This window comes from Heloderma suspectum, chromosome 1 (assembly GCF_057233095.1).
Source record: "Heloderma suspectum isolate Gila_16-S chromosome 1, 16-S_ref, whole genome shotgun sequence".
Taxonomy (NCBI): Eukaryota; Metazoa; Chordata; class Lepidosauria; order Squamata; family Helodermatidae; genus Heloderma; species Heloderma suspectum.
Window position 1 is genome coordinate 200,955,096 of NC_139458.1, and position 25,523 is coordinate 200,980,618.

General features: G+C 38.1%; 1 protein-coding gene across 4 annotated transcripts in view; it reads left to right on the plus strand.

Moving 5' to 3' along the window:
* GLS (glutaminase) overlaps positions 1 to 25,523 on the plus strand; it is an 88,890-nt gene that overhangs the window by 19,554 nt on the left and 43,813 nt on the right. For all 4 annotated transcript variants that reach the window (XM_084816294.1, XM_084816311.1, XM_084816307.1 and 1 more), the window contains exons 6-11: positions 2,859 to 3,022; positions 8,828 to 8,886; positions 18,714 to 18,746; positions 19,420 to 19,478; positions 21,517 to 21,583; positions 22,930 to 22,980. In XM_084816294.1, the coding sequence (XP_084672420.1) occupies positions 2,859 to 3,022; positions 8,828 to 8,886; positions 18,714 to 18,746; positions 19,420 to 19,478; positions 21,517 to 21,583; positions 22,930 to 22,980 (433 nt within the window). The remainder of the gene's footprint in view (positions 1 to 2,858; positions 3,023 to 8,827; positions 8,887 to 18,713; positions 18,747 to 19,419; positions 19,479 to 21,516; positions 21,584 to 22,929; positions 22,981 to 25,523) is intronic.

The following is a 25,523-nucleotide window of genomic DNA, read 5'->3' on the forward strand; positions in this document are numbered from 1 at the left end:
TAGCATGCTGTGGTCAGTGTGCTAGATTTATTGTATCCTGTAATATATTGTGCTGCTATAATTATGTTTATTAACAGTCCAGTTGAAGATTGTATGGATAGGGAAGTGCTTGTGACAGAATGTACTAGCTGCTGGTAATGCAGTAAAACATGACAATATGCCAGTTTTGCAGGTAGATGTGTTGGAATAAATTTATATAGTTGAGGGATAAATCATGCAAGGTGTGATCCTTGGCTATTAAAATAATGAGAGATTTGCCATTTAACTTCAGTGGGCTGTGGCTTGTACCCCTGAAGTTGCTAATTTTAAAATATATATACCTCTGCATAACTACACCATTTTAGTGTGTTTGTTTTTGTTTTTGTGGGTGCTAACAATGGATGTCTAGCAAATTTTTATGTAAGTATCTCTTTCAAAACAAAAGAAAAGATGTCTGTTGGTTCCCAGCCTTTTTGCTTAGTTCATATAAACAAAGTGAAAATATTTATTATTCAAAATAGCAGGATATTGATGCTGTTGAGGTGTACCACTTCCTCTGAGGATATGGAAAGAACGAATAAAATCAGAGTTTACAATAGAGTTTAACTGAATTCTGTGTAGTTTTGGTTTTCATTATTATCCTGCTTTTAGTTTACAATATCTGGATCAGATACCTCATTTAAAAAAACCCAAGTACTGGACACACAGCTCGCAGGGGACTGAGCAGGAAGCCTCAAATAGCTCTTTTTCTGTTCTTAATCTTCACAAGAATTGTTCCAGACTTGGAGCAAACCCACAGGATCATGTTCAGTAAAGCTTCACAGCCGTGGGAACTGTGTTCCTTGAGCTACTCTGCAAAGATGAAGTGCCCTGATGTGACTGAACAAAAGCTTAGCTGGCTTCCTTTATATAACCTGGCCCTATGCAGATATTAAACTTAATTATGTTTTCCTTAATGTCATGGATTAAGCATTTCACTGAATATCTAAACCACAGTTAAGGACTAGCTGAAAAACAGAATGTGAAACCATTGGATGTAACAGCCATATCATTCATTCATTCATTCATTCATTCACAATATTTGTATACTGCTCCACATCTAAACAGATTTTGGAGCGGTGAATAATAAGAGATAAAATGAAAAAAAAGATAAAAAGAATGAAACATGAAATTAAAATTATTATTAAAAAAACAACGGGGTGCCAATAAAGCCAAGGTTGGTTAACCAAGAAAGGCTTCCTGAAAAAGAGCTGTTTTCAGGAAGTGCTGAACACAACTCCTCCCTGACCTCCAGAATTAGGAAGTTCCATAGGATAAGAGCCACCACATCGAAGGTTCTTCTCCAGGTGGACTCCAGTTGGGCCATTGGTCCATGGGGAACCACCAGAAGCATACTGTCAGCATGCTTTCTGATGTCCTCAGGGATTGGGTAGGTTGGTAAGAGAGAAGGCGCTCTCTTAGGTGTCCTGGTCCCAAGTTGTTTAGGGCTTTATCTGCTAGTACCAAAACCTTAAACCTGGCCTGGTAGTGGATAGGCAGCCAGTGCAGTTCCCTCATCAAAGGAGTTTCATGCTGAAAAGGGGAAGCTCCCGATAACAGCTGAGCTCCTGTGTTCTGCTCTAACTCCATGCTTAAGCTCTTTGGTCCAAGCCTTGGCCTTGCACGCACTGTCCTCATTACCTTGTTCTGGCGAGCCCTACATTGCCATTATATGTGAACCAGCAAACTCTTTCGCACTTGCACTTCAAGCCTGAACTGGAAATCATGGAGGGTAAGTGTAAACTATGGTGTTTTTTTGTAAGAAAGGGAGCAAACTGAAGCATGCAGAGGGAGGAGGAAGTGCTTGAGCCTGAGGTTGGACATCCCATGTTTTCATGTTATGTGAACCAGCTACATCCTTGTAGTGGGTTTACAAACTATGGCTTGCATTAAGTATTGTATCTGCACTGACCAAAACATGGTTAACATGGTGTTTCCATCTCTCTGCTTGCAAGATGACAAGCAGGTCTCATTATAACTCCTTCCACTGGCAGAGATTAGCTCGATAAACTTAAACCACCGTTTCACTCTACTTTGGGATCTTAACCCGAGGTCAGGCAGCTAACCATGGTTAAACATTGGCCTGGCTCATGCGACATGGCTCTGCTTGTCATGAGTCATTTAATCCCCGACAAGTTGCAGTGCCCATGGGCATCCCTTTGCATATCCAACCCTGGCTCAGTGGTTGTCATGTCATGCAAACTTGGTGAGCGTGGGTGATGTGAGGGTTAAACAGAAGCTCTCCAGATTTTCACAACATGACAACCCCTGAGCGGGGGTTGGATATGCAGAATTCACACACCGCTGCTTCATTGTAGGTTAAATAACCCACGGTGGGCTGTCATGTTGTGTGAGCTGGCCCATTATGTCTACATTGGGCCCACATGTATAAGCCCTCCCAAGTGATCCTTGGGATCTGTGTTATAGCTAATAAAGTAATTGTGCTCTTTGGGGGCTTTGCCTCTTCCTATGTGAATCCAGAGGCTCATGTTAAAGTAATTTACTTGTAACAAATACTTATTTCTTAGAGGTCGTACATAACTAATGTTTACACTGCAATGTTAGCATAGTAGTTCTCTTTGAAAATCTGTGCTGTTGACTATTTTAACTGGAGGTTTTTGCAGTTATTTTTAATAGTTAAACTTTACTGCCCAAACAATTTAGGTTAGTAATGGAATAATACAAATGGAAAACTCTGTTTTGTTCTGATGGATCGTAGGAACTGAACAACATCAACAGCAATGAGTCCTCTTCCAAAGTCCCTGTCCCAGGACTTGCCTGTCTATTTCTCAAAACAAATGTGACAGTGTGCAACGACTAATATACTATTTGTCTTACAGGCATTCTGTTGGAGATACCAAAGTCCCATTTTGTCTTCAATCCTGTGTAAAGCCTTTAAAGTATGCTATTGCTGTTAATGACCTTGGCACCGAATATGTACACAGATATGTTGGTAAAGAACCTAGTGGACTAAGATTCAACAAATTGTTTCTCAATGAAGATGGTAAGTTAGCTATTTATGTAATCACTACTTCCCAATATTTTATCTAGAGAAACAGAGTGAGAGGGGTGGAGGAAGATGGAGTGAGCAGGAGGGAAGGAAGAATGAACTGAAGTGCTTCTCTCCGTCTGCCTTTTCTGCCCATGAAATTTCACAGATCTTTACTTGTTATAAATATAAAATGTCCTCCTGTTGTTATATGATTAAAACAAATATCCTTTCGTAGTTTAAAAGGAGTGGGTGGAGAGAGTTGTACATGTTTGTATGTGTTTGTCAGAGAGCTCAGGTAGCAGGTTGATTGTGTCAGAAACTGAGGGCACATTGACACTAGCTATTTTCCTAGACAAAGTTGGTGTTGTTTATATTATTCCTTGGGTGTATTCCATATCTGCGTTTGGTTGTGGGAAAACTAGTATCTCTCTTGAAAAACATTACTTCTCTGTGCAGTCCTAAAATACATTGTGGAAACAGTGGATCTGCTGTCTGGGAATCTGTTAGTAGGTGCTAGCTATAGGGAGTGGATCTACTAGTGAACAAGCATCTCTGCTTGAAACAAAACACCTGTCAACCAAATAGATAGCCTCATGAGTGAATATCTTAGCATGGTACTTCTAAGTAATTCTGTTGCTGCTATTTGTGGTTGCAAGGAATAACAGCAGACTATTCTAGGACAAGGAGAAGCAAAGGGTGATAGTCCAACAGATTTCCTGTAGTCAGTCCGACTGCACTCTAAAGCTGGCCCAGACACCAGTGGGTTTCATTGGCACTAGTCATACTTATACCTTGTTCTAGAATGCAGCACCTTTATTTCTCTTGATTTATGGTGACAGGACAATGAGAAGTACTGTTCGTGAACCTACTTACTTATAGAAATTAGTACCATTGTTAACCTAACATCAGCACGAATTGTGTATAAGGTGCTACCAGTGTGTGTGTGTGTGTGTGATATCTTTGAGCATATATGCTCTCTCATGTGTCTTAGGTATTTTGACCACTGCTAGTAATTGTTAGAGTGCTTTGTTTATGTTATTAACAAGAATCAGCTGTTATAATATACCACCAGTGTACTTGTAACTGCTGTCAAAATTGTTTTATTTAAGAGGATTAAATGAAGTTTGGATCTTTCTCTGTTCTGTGGGCTAGTACATTCAGTGCATCCCTTTTATTTGCATGAGTAGTTCCAACAAGACTCAGGATCATTTTTTCGCATCACTAAATGTAATGTGTACAGGGGTGTGAACGGTAGCAATTAGGCTGTTAGGGGTGTGAATGGTAGCAATTCCAAGGATTGCGGCAACTAGAAAACAGCTACTAGCCACATCTATGACTGACCAGTTTGAGCATTATGTTTGCTTATGAGAGTATGGTCTTGAAGAAAATTTGGGGGAGTATTTTTTGTGAAGAAAAGAAATCTGTTATGTGAACTGGCTTTTGCCAAAATGCTATGTGTTAATCCCCTAAATCTTGGATCTAGAGTAAATAGAATTCCACAATAGGGCTTTCTTTCCCTCCTCCCCACTGCAGCCCCCTGAAAAGTGGTGCCTGAAGGCAGGGGACCCTCCAGGATGGCATGGGACGTAGCAAGGGGGATAATTGGACAGGGACATTTTGCACTAGTGGAGTTCTGCTTTTGCTATTCTGGATCCAAGCCAGACAATCTTACGTTAACTGTAATAAACCTGACTTTGAATTCTCTTGCCAGGATACAGCAGTACCAAATTAAAGCATGAGCAAGGTTCCTATAATAAAGGTGGAAGCGATGACTGCTGCTTTTTAATAATCATTTGACAGAGTTCAGCTCCTGTTTATGAATAAATAGCCCTTCTCCTAGTTTAAAGTTTGTATGTTTTTGTGCGTACTTTCTTTGTACGGTCTCCTTCTCAATAAATATTTTGTTGAAAGGTAAAATTGAATGGTGTTCTGATAATTCATCTTGCTGTAATCAGAGTGCTGAGTTTATTAGTGAAAAATATGCATATTCCCAGCCATTTTTGTCTGGTAAGAAAAGGCACCTCTCAGTTGCTATGGCACTGAATAAATTTTTATTAGAATGAGAATTAAGAGATGGCATTTGAAGATCATGTGACATGTCCACTGTGAAATAGATTTCCTCTGTCTTTCTGAAAGGGAATGCTAGTGACATAAAATAGATTTGATTTCAAATTACTGTTAAAAATGTATTCACATAATAAAACTAACTAATTTAGCTGCTTCTTGTATTTTAAATTCATTTTATTAGTGCCCAGAGATGGTGTACAGACTCTGGAAACACTGATCGAGTTCGCATGATCGTGGAGAGGGAAATAAGCCATGGTGGCTTATTTCCCCCTCTGTGTTCTGGTTGCATTCCAGGGGGATTTGTATAATTACCCTCGCCAGTGCGGCTTGCCATGTTGCGCAAACCCAGCAAGGGTGGCTTGTTGCCATCGTTAATAAGCCACCCAGAATCCATGGGCTGTTTTAGGGTTCTGGGATGGTTTATTAACCAAGGCAACAAGCCACCCTCACCGGCTTTGCACGACACTGCAAGCCATGCCGGTGAGGGTAATTATGCAAATTCCCCTGGCATACAAAGTGGAGGAAATAAGCCACCGTAGCTTACTTCCTCCTCTGTGATTGTGTGATCAGGCCCAAAGTCTTAATTTTACAATGAATGTGAAGCATTTAAAATAGTTCCATATCGCATGCATGTGTGTGTGAGAAGGGGCTGGTTTGCATGCTCAAACAAGCCACAGTGGCTTAGGCTTGTTTAAATTGGTGGTGTGTGCCAGGCACCGGTAGCTAACTACTAATTTAAAACAACTACTTTTTTGGTTGAAGCATTACAAGTAACCTCAAAGCAGAGGTTTGCTAGTTCCATAGGTTATCTATTAATTTCCTCCCCTCTTGTTCTTTTAGGACCCAGTTATGGGAATCATTCGCCTTTCAGCATAAGCAACTTTGTACATGTGTAGATGCATTTAGCCTTGAAATTGCAGTACATTAACCTATTGATGGTGATTACAAAGTTCTTAATATATAAAAGCTAGTATACTGTAACATCCGTGGCAGAATTCAAGTGTGCAAGTATTTGTAGTCTATTCCAAAAGCAAGATGTATCAACTGTTGTGTCGAATAATTTCTGCTACATGCCATCCCAATATTTCATTAGGAATAGCATGCATGTACTTCCATTGGCCATCCTAGATATAGTTTACTAGTATTCTTATATCACAGTGTCATATCAATATTTGGATGACCAGTGCTAAAATGCAGAAAATAGCTGAGGTAATTTCACTTCACCATAGAGACATTTTTAATTAACACTTGTTCAAGGACTTTGAAACCTTTTCTGTGTCTGTTTTCCTTGTTGCACAAATGTTGACAGCATCTTGTATTGGATACCTAGATAACACTAGGTTCTGTACTCGTTATGATTTTTCTAGTTCAGTGGCAACTCTTTTTCTGCATGTACTGTTTATAGTCAAAGCAGAAATGGTGTCTGATCAGTAGAACAAAACTAGTTAGGAAATCTGGCAGAAGTGATGCATTAATTGCCGCTTGTCATATTTTTATTTTAGTCATATTTTTATGTTAAATATATTGTCTGCTTGAAATAGTAATCACTTTAGTATTACGTAGAACTAAAACAGTACATTTGTGTATAAGTTGTCTTAATAAAATTTGTTAATAAAATGTTGGTATTTACTTTTTTTTAAAGTTGCCTTGAATGCATGTGCCACTCTATCTCTGGCATGCATACACAGCTCTATGCATCCAAGACCTGTCAGTTCTTTTCTTCTACTTCGGAAATGATCCATTTATGTAATAGATAATCCTGATTCAGCATGTGGAGTGTTCATTGAAGTAGAAGATAATTGGACAGCTCTTAGGAGTACATGTATTTGTCCCCCAAAGTTCTGCAAACGTTAATAGTAAAAACACGCAGTTTTGTTAGGAGTTAAGATAATCAGCTGAGGCTCTGTTCCGGATTTATCCACATTCAAAAGTTGTGAGTGGCTACCAGTGACATGGGGTGCTTCCATGTTATTGTGCAATTGCCCTGCATCATTCATGGCATTTTACTCGGGAGTCCAGATTACATCATACTCCATCTGAAACCCTCCTGTGTTTCCCCTATGCTTCTTCCGTCTTTTATCTTAGCACAGAAAATCCACTAAGGAGGGAAAGGTGGAATTGCTGCCAATGTTTTTGGATTGGTAGTGCTAGGAGTTAGTTGTCTGTATGGATGCACCCAGGGCCTTCTCAGTTATGGTGCCTTGACTATGTAATATTTTCCCTGAACGTATCTGTGTGGTGCCTACGTTGCTGTCTTTTAGATTCCTGGTGGAGGTTGATTTATTTTCTTCTGCTTTTAGTGAAACCTAGTTGTAGATCTATTTGGTCTTTTGTAGTTAAACTGCTGTCATTGCTGGCATCTAGCTTTAACTTTTGTAACTTGTGAACTGAGTGTTTTGATATTGTTTAAATTTTATAAGCTGCACTCGGATGGGGAGGGAGCTTGTGTGGAAGATAAGGTAGAAATCTCTTAAAAAACTTCAAGTCTGCAAGTCCTTCCTAGCCATTGATTTGAGATGTGGAGGTCCACTGATCAGAGCTGTCAGATTCTCTAGTTTCAGTTTTTAAATGGACATATACAAGTCCTAAGCTTGCCTGCTTGCAGTTCAAATGGGGAGGTCAAAGGTGATGGAGGGACAGACTGTGAGAGAATGCTGTTACTTTGGCATTTAACAGTCAAACCAGTTACTATGTTAAGGAGTGACTGCACTAAACTTGTGTGTTTTCCTTTTAAAACAGCAGTTGTAGAAAGGTCCAGTTAAAATTTGGAACTGCAGTACTTGAGAAGCGGGTTAATCTTCCCCCCCATACTGTGATCCTGGTAAACATCCGTCTGCCCTGAAGCTGATAATTCACCCTAGGAAGGAACTTTCCCAGCTGGGTTGATGGGTGGGAGGTGGGGGTAATTTTTACCTGGCCTAGAGTATGGAGAGGGAGAGAGTAGGGTGAAGCCCAGCACTTCATAATCCCGATTCTGGTCAAGAGCCCCCATGGCTACTATATTTAAAGCGGGGGTGGGCAATCCATGGGCCACATGCTGCCATCAACCCCCACTACCTTCGAATTTTGCTTAAAATAAAATAAATATTTAATTCCATTACATTTCCATAATGACTGTGGACCACCCAAATGGCTGCATTTGGCTTGTGAACAAGCTAATTATGACCCCTTTGTTCTGTAATTTTTAAATTTTTCAATACTCAGTGGTGAGGGGTGGCAGCAGCCCAAGGGCAGGTATCTGGAGGGTGAAATGGCTTCCGGCACAGTTGCCCAGCCCTGATTTAAATGATAAAACACAGGTTAAATGCAGTCATGCATTTAACATTGCCTGCTTTGGCCCTATGTTGGGGGGAAATTGGAGCCAGTTCCTTAGTCTGGAGCTGATGAAGTAAACATGATGGAAGCCCTGAATGAAACAGAGAGGAAGATGATTTCAAACTATCTGGTGGGAAAGCACACTTAATGCTGTCCCACTGTGGGGCTGCACAAGTAACAATATGACTGAAAGAAGCAGAAGGAGGGGATATAGACTAGACATAGGTCGAAGTGATAAGTGTAAAATGTGAAGAAAGATACTCTAGGATCCAGCAACTAGATTACAAGAAGATGGCATATAGTGCCCATCAGCTGCTTATGTGAATTATGAGAAGGGTAGCGGTCATGTAAAATATGGCCTTTTCTCTGGTTTTGTAAATTTTGTTTGTTGTGGGACATCAATGTATGTGATTGAATGCATTTCTTATTTTGCAGACAGACCTCACAATCCTATGGTAAATGCCGGAGCAATTGTCATCACCTCCTTAATCAAGGTAAACTGTTTACCCTTAATTTTCCTGATAACTACACTATGAATATTTTTGTGGAAAGCTATGATGTGCAATGTTAGATTACATATAGACTTGGAAACTTTATGACCTGAACTGCAGCTTGCAGTTCAGAGAAGCATGGGGTCAAACTGTTGCACCTGCAAAACAGTTTGAATCCAAAGAGGTATGTGTGTCCCTGAAACTGTTTTCAGTGTTAGTTTTTCAGAAGGTTCCCACTTCTCCCCCCTCCTCCCAAAAGTTCAAAAAGGAGTTTGGGGATATGGTGTACGAGAATTTTAAGGGTAATGCTCCTGATGTTTTTCTATTACTCTGTTCTCTGCCCCCATCCCCCTCTTTGAGTTTATTGCTCAAAAAGCACTTATACACATCTCAAACTACTGTTTGAAACCAGGTGGGTTAAAGAAAGGGATCTTTCTCTGAAATGGTGGATACATGCCTCTCTAGATTATGGCTGGAAATACTATGAAGTGAGAGGAAAATTCAATAAACATAATACCTTCTACTTGGGATTTTATGTTCTGTGAATCATGCAACCCATTTTAATGTTTTTATATAAGAATCTGAACATCTGTTTTTATGTGCAATTTAAAGTGTTTCCTAAACTTTATTCTGAGCATTTTGTTGCAGTTAGGCTCCTGTAGAGAACTTAAAAATGACTTTATTGTAGGCCACTAAAAAGCATGCTTTATACTTCAATTTATCGTTTCATGAGATGCAAAGCCAAATCCCTTGGTATTTTTTTTAATATTAAACATTCTCATATTTTACCAATTCAAGAATTTCTTCTTCAGATAAATGTATTTGAAAAATAGTTGGCTTAGTAACTTAATGACTGCAGTGTTTTAGATCATTTTTTCCTGCATAAACTTGAGTGTACGTGTTGAATGGAATGATTGCTCTTAATGTTTACAACTATTTAACATACTTTTGAATTTCTGCCTCATTAATATACCTTGATTACTCCTTCAGTGTAATGGAATCTCTACTATGAGAATTAAAACCTAAACTTGCAGTTATGGATCTCTAGACTTCTAATGAACATTTCACTCTTCCATAGTTTTGAAGTAGAAGGCTTTAAAAATGCAGTTGATTACATCTTAACATCCATTTATTTGTTCTCAGACTTTTCATTATGAAAGGCTATTTTAGTCTTGGTTCGTGATTTTCTGCTTTTCTTTATATTTAAGAAAGTATAAAATATCCTGCTTTAAACACTTATCTTTAATAGCTATAGGTGAAGGAAAATGGCCTTAAGTATGACAGGTAAATTTATTCATGTTTAATTTTTTCTGTAGGTTTAAATATCTTAGAAATTCCTTTTGACATTGAGTTTTAAAATAAATGGTAGACACTTCATCAGTTAAGTGAGTGTAATTCTTGTCATAACATAGCCTGTTACACAGTAATCTAAGATGTGATCCAAAGAACACACTTACTTGGAAGTACGTTCCATTTAAATTAGTGGAATTCCAAGTAAATGTGTTTTTTATTGGGGTGAAAATCGAAGAGCACCAGTGTAGGTTTCAGGCCATTGTAATATACTGCAGCTTTAGTTATTATTGCATGCAGTTATGGCATTACAACAAGAAAATTATGACAAACTTTCTAGCCAATACTGGATTGCATTGAAACTTTGCATGTAATTATCTGCATGTCCAGCAGGCGTAAATCACCATATTGCATCATTATTTGTTTAGATTGATTGTAAGACATTTCATGTGGTACATTTACTGGGAAATTCTTTCATGAAATTCAAGTGTGTGATTGTGAAAATTCAAGAATCTGCACATTGGACTGTTAATACTTCAGTAAAATCTTGCTAAATTAAAACTATCATTCCCCTGAGCTAATTTAAGTTCATACTTAGTAACATTCATAAGTGCAGCCTAATCATTGGTTTACTTGAAAATAAACCTCTCTGTCATCAATGGGACCTAAGTAATTATGCATTGAATTGCAGCAGCCTTGCGAAGAAGTGCACAGAACATACTATTTTATTTATTTTATTTAAAACATTTCTTGGCCACCTTTCATGGAAGAAGCCCTCCCAAGGTGGCTTACAGCAGTAAAATATATAAAAACAGTTAAAATACTAGCCTGTGTTTGTAGGAAACACTCTTGAAGGTAGCTTACAGTCCTGAGAATCCAGTAGTTAAGCAAATTAAGGTGCAATCCGATGCATATTTAGACAGAAAAAAGGCCTACAACTCCCAGCATTCCCCAGCCAGCATGGTGGGCTGGGGCATGCTGGGAATTGTAGGTGATTTTTCTGTCTAAACATGCATGGGATTATGTTCTTAAATGGGTATCTTATTGCATGTTAAGTGTGTCATGTGTAGGTGTAATTGGAACCAGTAGTTCCAACTCAGTTAACATACCTTCTTTTTTTACTACTTTATTTTGTGATAGTGTTCTAAACCAAATTAAAGAAAATATAGCACAGTGCTTGTATGAAATGGGCCAAGGCAATACGGAGTTGCTGTAAAGGCTTTTTCAAGTTATACAAGCCACTTGGGCATGAGTGCTTAAATTATATCAGGTACTCTGACTGATTATTAAATTTATGGTCCATGGCACACTAGTTAAACTTTGAAGCCATAATGAAAAGAGGGAAAGTAGTTTTCTAGATTAGGGATGGGGACCTCCATATGCTGCTAGACTGCAACTCCCATCATCCATGACCATTAGCCATGCTGGAGAGGACTGATGGGAGTTAGAGTCCAACAACTACTGGAGGGTCACAGGTTTCCTACCCCCCTTTTCTGGATCAAGCAGTGGTAAGCATTTAATTAAAACTGAAGTCTCTTTGCACTTAAGGCCAAACTAGACATTAGTTTAATAGTGGTGATAAGTTTTTTAAAAAATGAATACTATGCATGGGGTGGTGGTGGTTACTACTTGGGACTGCAACATGTAGAGAGGAAAGTTTAATCCCTCCCTCCCAAGCTATGATTCTAATGAAAATCCCCCTATGCTGTAGTTAGTGTTCAGGGGGAAAAGGCTCCTTGGTGCCAGTGGGATCTCTTTTTCTTAGTACTAACTGTGGTGTGTGTGGGGGGTGGGGGGGTTGTGTGTGATTTTTGTCGAGATTGCAGCTGGAGGAGCGAAGAATTCAACCTCTCCTCCCTGCACACCCTGGTCCCAAGGAGAATCAGCCACCCTCCCCCAATACCTACTATTAAATTTAAAATTAACCCAGACATACTCTCTAACCACCTAGTAAAGTAACATCTGGTTTGGCTTATAGATGCAGCTATATTAACCGTGTGGGGTGATGACATTGGTGGGTATCTTGCTGGCCACTACTGAAAAGAGTGCTTGGTTAGATGGATCTTTGATTCAAACTAGGAAAGCTGTTCTTACCATCTTAGTGACTAGGAATTCTTTGTGTTGCTCATGCTCTCAATTCCTTATAAATTAGTGTGCTATTATATAGGATTAGATTTTGCATTGTGGCATCCATATAGAGAGTTGCTTGAAAGGCGCTCCCATGTTCTATGGTAGCTGCTGCACATGACAGCCTTAATTAATGAGAATTACTTTTAATGTAGACTTACTAAATAATGGTGTCTTGACTGACCCAGTGACACAGAACAGAGCTAGTGCACTGAAGTACAGAAAAAGTTGCTTTAATTCTCCAGCAGCCTGCTACACCACATTACAGCTGTTAATAAACAAAAATGGATGATCCAGAGAGGACAAACATGTAAGAGTAGTGATCCTTGCTTCCACAAATGTTAAGAACTGCTGCTCAGTAAGAATACAAAATCGTGGTAACCATGGACAGTGGAGAGTGGAGAATGCAATCTTAACCAATAATGGATGTTCACTTTTATCCATTTTCTAGTGTGCACCAACATACTATTATGGGATGAATTCTCCCTTTGATTAGGTATTACAGTTCTGGCTCTGAGATTTATACATATAAATGGTTAAATAAAATGTAGACTTGAAATTTATTTTATTTGTCCATACTATCTTTCTTGCTCCTTTAGTTTTAAGTATTAATGCTAAGCAGCCAGCATATCACACATTTAATTTCAAAATCACTAATTAAAATATTAATTGTGCAATAAGCATAAAGGATATAAAGAATCAAATAGTTAAAAAAATGTATAAACAAGATTGCTAACTCAGAGGTCCAAACCATGTATGAATTTTTTCTGTAGGTTTAAATATCCCTGCATTGAGCAGGGGGTTGGACTCGATGGCCTTGTAGGCCCCTTCCAACCCTACTATTCTATGATTCTATGATTCTATGAATACCATTCCCTTTTCTTAAGTTCTAGCAAATGGCTTGCCACTTAAATGGCTTGCCACTTTATCAATTTGTAATCTCAAACTATAGCCAATAGATACTTTTGTCTTAATGAAGCCTATTCTCTGTCTGCATGTACTTTGTAATCTCTAGATTTACAGCTTGAAATAACAGCCTTAGGTGTAGTTAATAAAGACATAGCAATTGGAGGTAAGCAACAATTGTTAGCCATTTGCCCCTCGAAAAATACTGCCTTTCAATATTAAAATAGTTATCTCGTTGCTTGTATTGCTCATTTATTCAGTTATTATTTTATAAGTTTTGCAGTGTTCAGTGCAGTCCAGAATAAGTTTCCAAAAAAGACTGGACTAGTTTAGAGTTTGTTCTAAGGTATGCTGGAGGACTCTTCTTGTTATTCTTTGTATTGAGGCTATGGAAGGGTCTGGATAGCTATACAGAACAGGCGATAAAAAATAAGGTGGAAGGAAAAGGTTTTCTCGTTTTTTGCAGCTAATTTAGAGGAAAGAGTTGGAATTTCAATTATGTTCATGGCTTGGTCAGTATCGCCATCAGTATTGGATGGTGGTATAGTTAAGATGCTGTTAAATAACTGAAGAATTCCAGTGATGTTTTGGGGGCGGGGTGGTGATGGGGAGCCATTTATACATGGTTTTTAGCTTCTAAATATTATGGAAAGCTGTGAAAAAATAAAATATATTCTATATTCTGAATACTATTGTATACAGTAGAATGGTTAAGTGTACCAATACTAATATTTATTAGTGAAACTTATATTACCTAAATATGATAGGCTATAAATATTGGTGTTTATACTACTGTTCATGCTGCTGTATTGTCTTACAGCTCTTTATTTTTCCCCATGGGAATGAATGGTAGCCATTCACTTATATAAGAAAAAACTGGAGTGTTTGCATGCCCCTAGTGACCAAACTGACTGGGGTAAGGGACAAGTTTCTTCCCTCCTATACTACAGGCTGTGTCCTAGATTGTAGGTCATTTACTTGGTCCCACAGAAGTTGTTGCATACATTTTCCTTGGGTTTAGTTTATTAGTCAGACTGCAAAGTGCTGAAAATTAGCAGTTTTATATGCGCATGTGTCAGTATCACTATAGATGCGTGATAGAACAACTCTGCTCTTCATGCCCTAAAGCTACAGGTACATGAGCACCTTCTTCTGTGTTTCACTCAATTTAATAATACTGATTACTCAATTTAATAATACTGCAAATAAATGGTTATATGTACAGCAACCACTAATCCTTGATTTCTTTAAACATAGATCACCTTCCCCTGTGTTTCTGTTCACTCAATCTGATAACTGCCTTTTCTCAGTTCTTCAACTTATGATTTCTGTCTGAACATTTAAGAGTGATGTATTGACATGGAGTTTGATCCAGACTGAGTCATGCTTAGAGTAGACCCATTGAAATTAATAGAACTAAGTTAGTCATAACTGACATGACCATTGATTTCATTGGGTCTACTCTAAGTATGACTAAGTCTGGATCAAACCATAATCCAACTATTAGATAATGCAGTCTTCTGTATTTGAAGGTTTTAATGTAACAATTGCAAATTGAGTTATACACATTAAAATTCTCCTTCTTAACTAGCCAACAGGCAAAAGTATTGTTTTAATTGGTTCTGAGGCATCTTCATGTTTAGACACTGTTTTAAATGATTCAGTCAAGCCCTGATCATGGGTTGCATTATGCATCCTGAAATTTCTCTTCTCCTTCACTGTCTGGGAAATCTCTATGTGTACAGTGGTGATTTTGGGGATGACTCATTTCCTGACATAAAATGATGGGGATAGTTCCTCTGTATACAGAGCTCCACAGGTCTCCAGTATGCATATAGAGTTTTGGATCAGGGTCCTAATTTAAAATACTAGTTGGGAAGAGTGTTCTATTTGATCATAATATAACTAAATTGCTTAATGATGACTCTTCGGAAGTCTGTTGGTTGGTTAATATATAATTGGAGAAATGACAAGCCTGTAAAATACAACTCAAAAAGCAATATTAAGAACAGAATTAAACATGCTTTTATTTATTTAATTTACAACATTTGTATACCGCTCCACATCTAAACAGATTCCAGAGTGGTGAACAAGAGATAAAATGAACAAAAGATAAAAAAGAATGAAACATGATATTAAAATTATTCTTTAAAAAATAGAGTGCCAATAAAACCAAGACTGGTTAAGCAAGGAAGGTTTCCTGGAAAATAACTGTTTTCAGGAGGTGCCGAAAACAACCCAGTGTTGGCACCTGCCTGACCTCCACTAGTAACTCAAAACCACAACTAGTAACTCAAAACACTAGTAACTCAAAACACTAGTAACTCAAAACAGTTACTAGTTACTCCACTAGTAACTTTAAAACATATTTTGTAAGTTGCTGAGATCCAGTTGCATGCTGATGAAATGTTACTATAAATAAAATGAGATCCTATCCTCTTATTAAATATTGACATATATCTCTTTAACAAATGTGCATGAGTGATGTGCCTATCATTAGATTGTCTCTGTCTTAAAATACTTTGTGTTCATAGACATGCATTTGTATATACACAGTAGTGTGCATATTCACATAAATATACATGCAAGCATGCACACTATAAGTGTATATATGTATATATTATGTTTGTGAAGTTACATATTGCATGGTACATTTGCAGACAGATGAATTGCTCTTAAAATTTCATAAGTAAACTTTGAGAGATTCCACAAACTGGAAAATTAGACCTGAGCCAAAAGAAAACTTGGAGAGAACAAGAACTGCCTTGTGTTACACCTACAAATAGGGGGAAATATCTTTAATTATTGCCATAGGGCAAAACAACCCCTACAATATTTGGTTTCTTGTTACCTTAACTTTACTTCATTTTTTAAAAAAAATTAAAGGGAAAAGCTAGTTATGGCTACATTGTCTGACAAAGGTGTAGTGGCTTAGTTTATATATTAAGATTTCCATTGGAAAGAAGAGTTCATGTACTACAAGCTAAATCCAGGTGTAGGGCTTTGCTTTTAAAAGATGCTTCTCAGCATCTTTATCAGTGTACTTAAAATGGTATCTGAAGGTGCTGTGGGGGGAAAATGTTTCTTCTTCTGGAACTTAAAGACAAGAAAATTCTGAATTTGATAAAAGCTGAAATAAGTTTGCTTTGATTATATGCTCAAACTTTTGTTTACTGTGTTTATTCTGCTAACAGTATCAAACCCGTGAAAGCCTTTTTTGCAGTTAAGGAGTTGGGTGGGGAGAGAACCAAACATTTCTGTACTCTTGCATTAAGCATCTTTCTCCTCCCTTAAATGTAGGGGAGAAATGCAAAACTTGTTTCAGTTTAACTGTCTTAACCATACAACGATGATCAGTACAGCATCCCATAACTAATGCTGACCCACTTTCCCAAAGCAACATTCACTGTGCATTTAAAAGGTTTTTGTGGTTTAAATGTTGTTACGTATTTTACAGCATTAGGATCTATGGAATATTTTGACAACTGCAACAGTTCAATGAAGTTGGTAATTTCTTCTTTTAATTATTTTTCATTGAACAGATTTGGAGTTACACTTTTAAAAAAGCTTGTTTTTCTAATAACTTTCACACAATGCTTAACCTTTTTAGCATATTTCTTAAATAGTCATTGACTCTATGGGTAGCAGCATTTTGACTTTATTGGTGCTTAACATTGACACAACAGTGTGGTATTCTTTCAGCTGGTGATCATACATGTATGACTGCACATCACTAGATGAGCTGGTGCGTGTGGCTTCAACAGATTATCTGCAACACCCTAATCTAGAATGAGAAATGAGGCTGGCTTTATGCATTTCACTGAGTAGAATGTTGGTACATACAGGCTTCAGATTTTTTTCTTCCCCCTTATTCTAAACATAGTGCAAGTAATGTTTCTTGGATTGTTTTTGAGGCAATCTATTAGATGACAGAGCTAAATATAACATTAACCAGATGTTTCTGTGGCGTTAACTGAGGCTTATTAATTTGAAAGAGTCTGTTTTTATAATGGTAATTGAAACAAATACCTCTTTGAAAATGTCTAGGAGGTTAGTCTTTGGACACAGATAAAATTGCCAGATGGCCTTATTGGAAAGTACGCCACTGTAACCCTATAAAAAGCAGAGAATTTGCCTCATTTAAAGTACCTGACCTCCTTAGCACTTAATAGCTATGTTTCCATAGTATTAAGTATTTTTGAAAATTTGTTCTGGTGGCCATAGTTGTTCCTGAAAATAAGATGCTACATGTGGAAAGAAACACACATCAATTAAGATTTTTTTTTTTACTAAAGGAAATATCCTTTTCAATATCCAGATGTCCAAGTAAGTGTAACAAGATTTAGATTCTGTGCCCAGAACCCGAAGTGGTGTGAGGAGAGATGTGTATAGGCAGTAGGGCTCTTTCCCATTTTTGGATAGAAAGCTGTTTCTCCCTGTATAGTTTAAGCAGACTAACTGCTTGGCTCAGATTCCCTAGATATGCGTGTTTGTGTGTGTGCGTGCGCGCGCGCGCACACACACACACACACACACGACTCTAGACTTTGTAAATTTGCTATAGGATATACCAGTATAACCACATTGCAATTGGAATTTGTAGAGTTACCTTTATGCAGTCCCTGGAGTTTCAAAAGCAGGGTGTGATGCTGAACTAGAAGTGTGTGAGTGTGTGAGGGAGGACGCATAAAGATTGTGTCCAGTTCCTTAAGTTCCACTGATTCCAAACTGGACATTACTAAATATTTGTCAGTTCAACAGATTCCTTAAAATGTAGGATTTTATGAACTAGCTGTGAACACTATTTTTGCTATCACAGTTTTTGTTACACTGGAGAGCATTAATGGCTTGGATACAAAGATGCTTATGGGCACAGACAAGATTTCCCAAGTGTATATTCGGGCTTCCCTGATAGCTCTTTATTATAGTGTGTTGGAGTCATTTCCTGAGTTTTGAGAACAGCTTTTTCAGGTAGCAGGAAGGATATACAAGAAGTGAAAAGTCCCAGCAGGGCTCTTTGATCCTAGCCAATTTTTTTTCATGCAGTTGTCTTTTTAGCAGTGGTAACACTCTTCAACTGAATTGTTTGAATGCTGCCTCACAAAATAATTAGCAATAACATTGAATATGTTAGTAACTAGCAAAATACAAAATACAGCCTTGGACTACAAAATTGGAAAGTTAACGTATCCACTGATTACAATAAATTGCAAGTGAATTTCCCAGGCACTAGTTTATAATTAAGTAGAGAGCATTTAAAATAAAGCTAGCCTTATTTAATGTTCAGTTCTGTTCCCTGCACGTTGGTAACTTTTAAATTGAATTTTTCTGTAGTATTCTTTCAAGTTTTATTAAAACAATTTAGAAACCTATCTTTAGGAATTTACACTAATAAAACAATTGTTAATATTAAATAGCAATATTTAATAGATATAGACTAAATTAAGTTAGAACTAAAGCTTTTCTTGTATTAACAAAATTTGTAAATATGTCTTGTTTCCTTTCAGCAAGGAGCAAATAACGCTGAGAAATTTGACTATGTAAGTGAGCATTACAATATTTCAACATTATTTCCTGTACTTACATTTGAAAGTGCAGGTTAAGATTTGTTGCTGTGTTCCACATTTTTTCCTTCACTTGTGATTGTGAACTGGCATTCAAAAACTATTGGCTTAGAATGGGGTTGAATACTTAAGCACATAACCACTACTAGCTGTGTGGTGCAACTTAAAGGCTCGGTTCATAGTTAATGCTAAACCATAGTTTAGCACTATGGGGGCAAGCCTCAGGCTCACATGCTCACCTCTTCTTCTCCAACACAGTGAGGAGAAGATTAGAAGTATCTGCTTTCCAGTTTAAAGTAACTGCAGCCTGTAATTACACCTGAACTGTGGTTCTTTTTAAAACTATGGGTTTTAAAAAACAAGCCAGGATAATTAACCACAGTTAATTATTTAATTAAGTTAAATTAATAATAATTATTAATTATTATTTAATAAGATTTTGCTTATTTGTTTAAACTAACCACAGTTCCTGGTTCAGACATCATAAACTACAACCTAGAAGTGAATGCTTCCAATCTCCTCCTCATAGCTATGCTTGCTCCCATAGCATCAAACTATGATTCAGCATTGCATCCGAACCCATCCAGTGACTTGTGTTATGGGATCCTTTATTGCACATTTTGAAAAAGTTCTGATGTTCCTTTAATAGGTGATGCACTTCATGAATAAGATGGCTGGAAATGAGTATGTTGGGTTCAGTAATGCCACGTAAGTATGTTTCTCAGTTTAAAAATGTCCTTATTTTTAATTATAACACCATGAGCTAGGTTATAATGGGTTCAAGTCAGTGGTTTTCAGATTTTGATATATTAGCCAAATCAACAACTTACGATTGCCATCAACCAACTCCTCCTTTCTCTGAGTACTGTGGCATGTGCAGAGAATGTAGGGAAGGGAGCTTTATTTGCCCTTATGCTGGACTTTTGTAGAAGTTTCAAGCAGCATCTTGTTTGTGCTGCCCCCTCCAAAATCCCAATGAGAGAGAAATCACGCACGCGTGCACGCACGCACACACAGAGCTTACTTTAAGAGGAAAGAAAGGGTTGTTCCTTTCTGTGTAGGGTTTTGCAGGAAGCAGCAGCAAAGCTTGGTTTTCTGCAAAAGCCAAACCTGAAGTACAGAGGCTAGCCTTTGTATTTTCTCCGTTTTCTATGGAGGGAAAGCAAGGTGGTTTTTCTTCTGTGAGGAGTTGGGCTTCTGGAGAACATACCACCACTAGCACCTTGCTGTTGCCTCCTGCAATAACTGAACAGGAAGGGAAAGTGGCTACCACTGTTTTCCTCCCATCAGGTTTTGCAGGGAGCAGCAGTGAGAGGCTGTGGTGCTTTTTCTCATAGCTAAACGTGCCAGTGAGAGAGCATCTTTCCTTTTCTCCCTGGGGAATGGAGAGGGTTTTACAGCAAGAACAGCTTATGTCGGTGAAAGCACAGCAGAGCTCACTAGACAGGCGAAGGAAACTTGCCACTGGCAAGGAGACAAGTGGGTTTGTGGAATCCTGGCTTAACTACAGGATTCACAAAATCCTGGCACAAAATATCCCCCAAAAGGAACATTCTAAAATTCCATTGCTTCATCAACTTAGTTGCAGCCAACAAAAGTCAACCCAATTTAGAACACTTTACAATCTTTTGAAAGACATTTCAGCATTGGAGCATCTCCTATGGAAAGGGAGTGTTATTGCTGTGGCGCAGCCACTAAGAAAGTGATTGTCTGTGTCTTGTGCAGTCAGGAATTGGCTCCTGGGATTATTTGGACTGGCTCAGGAAAGAGGCTATTGGGTATGCTGAGCCCAAACTGTTAGTAGCTTTGTAAGTGGGGAGGGACAGACAGCACCTTGAATGCTGTTCCAAAGCAACATGAAGCCAGTACAAACTCTAGAGCACTTCTAGAATTTGCTTCCGGGGGGGCTTGTCAGGAAGCAGCCTCTGCTGTGTCCTCTGCCAGCTAAAGCCTGGCCTAGTTTCAAGTTACGAGGTAATTATAGCTTGTCACACCCTCTCCCAGTCCACATATGCAATGAAACAGAGTCTAGAAATGATTTATGTTATAAAATTGAGAATTGTGTGTTGCATTTGTGAAATTTTGAGCAAGGGCATGAGGGAAGTATTTTTTTGCCCTGACCTTTATTTGCCATGGCTGGAATCCAGAGCAGGGGTCACAGACACTTGAAATTTGGGCTGCAATCCTATACCCACTTACCTGGAAGTATGCCCCATCAGACTCTGAGTAGATATGTACAAGATTGCACTTTCTGTGCCTTTCTAGTTTCCTTATTTCGATTTTATTGGAAGCTTGTTCAAATCAGACATTGAAGAAATACCCGATGTTTTAAGGCCAGTAGTATTCCACAACACTAATTTGTTCTTTATTTAGAATAAATATTTTCCCATACTGAACAACAGTTCATGGCTTGCCAAACATCTATCTACTTAGAGAATTTATCTCTTAAAGAAGGTAGCACAGTTATCACCATTAACATAAAGTCAGCATATAGGTGTAGGATGATTTCATTTCTCTTACCTTGTTTTAAAAGTGGTAAGGGTGATGTTGAATTCCATTAAATGCTATAAGAAATTCAACTTCTCAGATTAATAACCATGTATGCACTCTTTCTAAATAAGTATTGTGGATTTGTTTTTAGAAATGTCCATCCTATATTTAAAAAAGCTTCATCCACACCAGAAGCTTACAGTATTGTTGGTAAGTGTCCAGTTCTCAATACACATTTCTTCCTTTTTTTTTGTAGGTTCCAGTCTGAAAGAGAGAGTGGAGACCGAAACTTTGCAATAGGCTACTACCTGAAAGAGAAAAAGGTATGTTTTTGGTTTACATTGCCACCACTTCTTTAAATTTACATACTATCTACTAAAAAACTACACAGAACAATCTTTCACTTCATAGTGATTCTAAAAAGTGGTACAATGCTGATTCACTAAGGGGTACACACAGACATACAGTAAAATAGCAGTTTCTGTTCCTTGAAAGCTCACTTCATTCACTTGCTAATTTTGTGTGCCACTTTTCCCATGTGCCCAAAGCCCTTAACAACATATCAGATGAACTGCAATAGCAATATATACGACAATTCACTTGCACTTGCCATGTTCTGGTCAGATGTACCTAGTCCTCTCCAGGAATGAGCTCAGAGACTGCCTGTTCTACTGGGTTGCAGCAAGTTACCTCTGCACAGTGCTGATTGGCTGTTGGCTGTGATCTTATGATGCCACCTCCTCCCTATCCGCAAAGCAGTCTTAAAAGTGTACACTTACAATCAATGTATTTAAGGTGCAAATCCAATGTTAAATTGAATAGACATAGTTTATATAATGTTTTTTTAAAAATTGTATGTTTTTTTTAAACGGGGGTGGAGGCAGAATCGAGGAGGAGTGGCAAAATTGATCCTGAATTGGTACTGGTATCACTTGTGTGTCTTTTACAAAGCAAAGTGTACATGGCAAGTGCAAGTGAATTACAAAGCAAAGGTGGGAGGAGAGCAGGCATACACCAAGGGGAACAAAAATCTGTGACAACTGCTGCTTTGTGTGCGTGTATGTGCGCGCGCACACATACATACGCATCTAACATCAATAAGAATATATTCCACTAGTTTCAGTGAGACACCTTCTGAAAACACTGTCATAGACTCCTATTAAAGTAAAGCCAGTTGTCTTACTTGTGGTATGATTGGGAACTTCTAACCTGCTTGGAGGGCCAGGTATGATACAGAAGCAACTGCTTGGGGGTGGAGGAAGGCAGCAACACCACCTGGTTCAGGTGGTGGAGGGGAAGCACTAAAGCAAACAAATGGGACAAGAAACGTCAACCTTCTCATCACACATATCCCCAAGCCTCCACCAAGCCTCTTCATGGCCTTTCGTTGGTGTTACGTAAAAGTAACTGCTCAGAAATGCACTTCAGATTCTGCGGTTTGGAATATAAATAGCTGAAGAGGCTGACACACAAATATAGAGTTAAATATTTGACAGATAAGTCTTGGAGTTTACTTCTAAAGAGTGTTCATTCTGTTCTTCGCAATCTTTACCTGAGCACTGGCAACAGCTCAAATGATTGTTTTCTTCACTATCCCAAGAACTTTAGTTCAGATGTGGTAGTTTCTTTAGTGTGTCATGGTATATTAAAATCCGCTACTATTTTCCAGTGTTTTCCAGAAGGTACAGATATGGTTGGCATATTGGACTTCTACTTCCAGGTAACTAATTAGTTTTCATCACATCTGTAGTCCTCAAAGGGAAAACGTAAAAAGCTAAGAAATAATAGGGCAACTATAATGTTAGCCAAAACCTCAAAACTGGGATCATAAATTAACCATAGTATAATGCTACTTATTTATACATGCATATTTTGCAAAGGCAATAACTCATGAGATTGGGTGTATAATTTTATCAAGATCTACTGCAGCACTAGTGAATCATAAAATCAATCAGTGGGCCTGTTTGCATGACATGACAGCCCACCTGTGTTGGGGGCTGCCATTTTGAATATGCAACCTCCACTCAGAGGTGGTTCTGTTGTGCGAACCTGGCGAACATTGGTTATGTAGGGTTAAACAACCCTCACAGAACCCATAGGCTGTTTTAGGGTTATGCGAGGGTTGTTTAACCCTCGCATAACCTCCACTCCCCAGGTTTGCATGACATGGCAACGCCTGGGTGGGAGTTGCATATGCAGCCTGGTGTCCATGGGTGCCATGGCTTGTCGTGGATTAAATAACCCATGACACCCAGTCAGTATATCAGCTGAATGTGTTTCAACTTTTGATCTTCACTAGCAACTTTTATCTAACAACTAAAGTCAAATGGTATATTTAGAGTACATTTGGGAATCAACACAAAGAGCATCCAGCTTATTTCCAAGGTCTTCCCTAAATTCTTCACTGTTAAGATTAGCCTCTTTCTGACTTCCGTAGGCTGCACAGATAACCAGCATATATCTATACGCATTTGTAAATACAGGAAACTAAGTAAAATTATTGTTGCATTTCATTGAAGCTCTGCAGCACAATTGAACTTAAGTAATGCAAATATATTCTTTAATTTACTGAATTTGCAACTGTGTATGGATACATGGTGGTTATATGTGTAATCTATGGAAATTAGAATGAGCTGTTTTAAGAGTAGAGGGTTCATACTGGAGTGCTTTGAAATATGTTTGAATAATTGTATACATGCTGGAATGACTGAAATGATTGAAATGGATTCAGTTAGTGTATAGATGTTTTATAATTTGATAATGTAGCAATAGCAATCTTAAGGAGACCGTTGAAAGTACATGAATAATCTGCTTGCTGCTCATTTCATTAAGACAGTTAAAAACTGCATGTGTACATTTTAATAGTTGTGAGGGTTGTGGCATCTTTTCACAGGTTACTTTTGTCTTTTGTCTTTTTGTCTTTGGATCTAAAGCATGATGTACTTCTACTCAAGGGGGCAGAGTCTTTTCTTCCCTCCCCAACCCCCATGGCACATCCTATGCTGTCCTGGAGGCAGGGTGGATAAAAATGCTTTTTAAAAACAACAAAAAAGCAGATTTTAATGGGTTTTATATTTAAATCAGATTTATTTTTGATTTTTTAAAAATCATATACCTAAACCCTAAATTTTCCTCATTTAAAAAATAACATACTTACTATTAAATATCTTCAAAAGTATGCTAAACCTACACTTATAGTCTTATAACAATGAATTAATGGCTCTGTCACACTCACAAACATTGTATTACACGGGCATTCATTTCAGTTTTTCATCTCATGAAAATGGCTCTGTCCAGCCTATCAGCTCTTGCTTCTTGCAAGTACTGGAATTTCACATGCGCAAAAGCACAGACTGGATAGGATTGTTCTGTGGTTATGTGGCAGTGGAGCTGGGCCAAGCAAGGCAAAGGAGTTAAGACAGAAAGACACTATAGCAATGTGGATAAAAATCTATGGTTTTTTAAAAAAATACATCAGAAAAATCACATTTTAAAAATTTATATTTGATGTTTTGATTATTTTAAAAATGTCAATACTAAGTTTCTCTTAAATAATAACTGGAGGTTAACATTAAATCTAAATATAGGCATGTTAGCTGTACAGTTAATCTCTAGACTGGATCAACACCTACTGGAATGAGGTGTTTCTATGGAAATTGAGAACCAATATAATTTCTCAAATAACAGTATTTGCACTCTATCTACCAATATAGGCAGTTCATTTTCACCTGATGAAAGAAAACTTTTATGCTCTGTCCAGTAACTATCAAATTTTGCTTTGACCTATCAGCCATGGGCATTTCATGTTTGTCTGCTATTTTTGTTTTTGTGAGGGTGAGGCTGGGCCATGACAGAGTGAAGCAGAAACGAGCAACACTGGAAAGAAAAAGAGAAGACAAAATTGTCCAGTGTGCCACCTGTTGTGTTCCCATACTTAGGCTGTAATCCTATAACCACTTGCCTGGGATTCTGCCCCATTGAACTCAGTGACTGGGTTCAGATGACACACTGCAACTTGTCTTGGTTCATTTACCAGGCATATCCAGCCCCTGCTTGGGGGTTGTCATGTCATGCGAACCCAGCAAGCATGGGAACCCTAAAATAGTCCATGTGTTATGCTAGGGCTGTTAACCCTCACATAACCCATGCTTAGTGAGTTCATACAACATGGCAACCCCCAAGTGGGGGGGATGCATATCCAAATCGGTGGCAGCACTTGCCCCATATGCACCAGAGCGTCACTGTGGGTTAAATAACCCACAG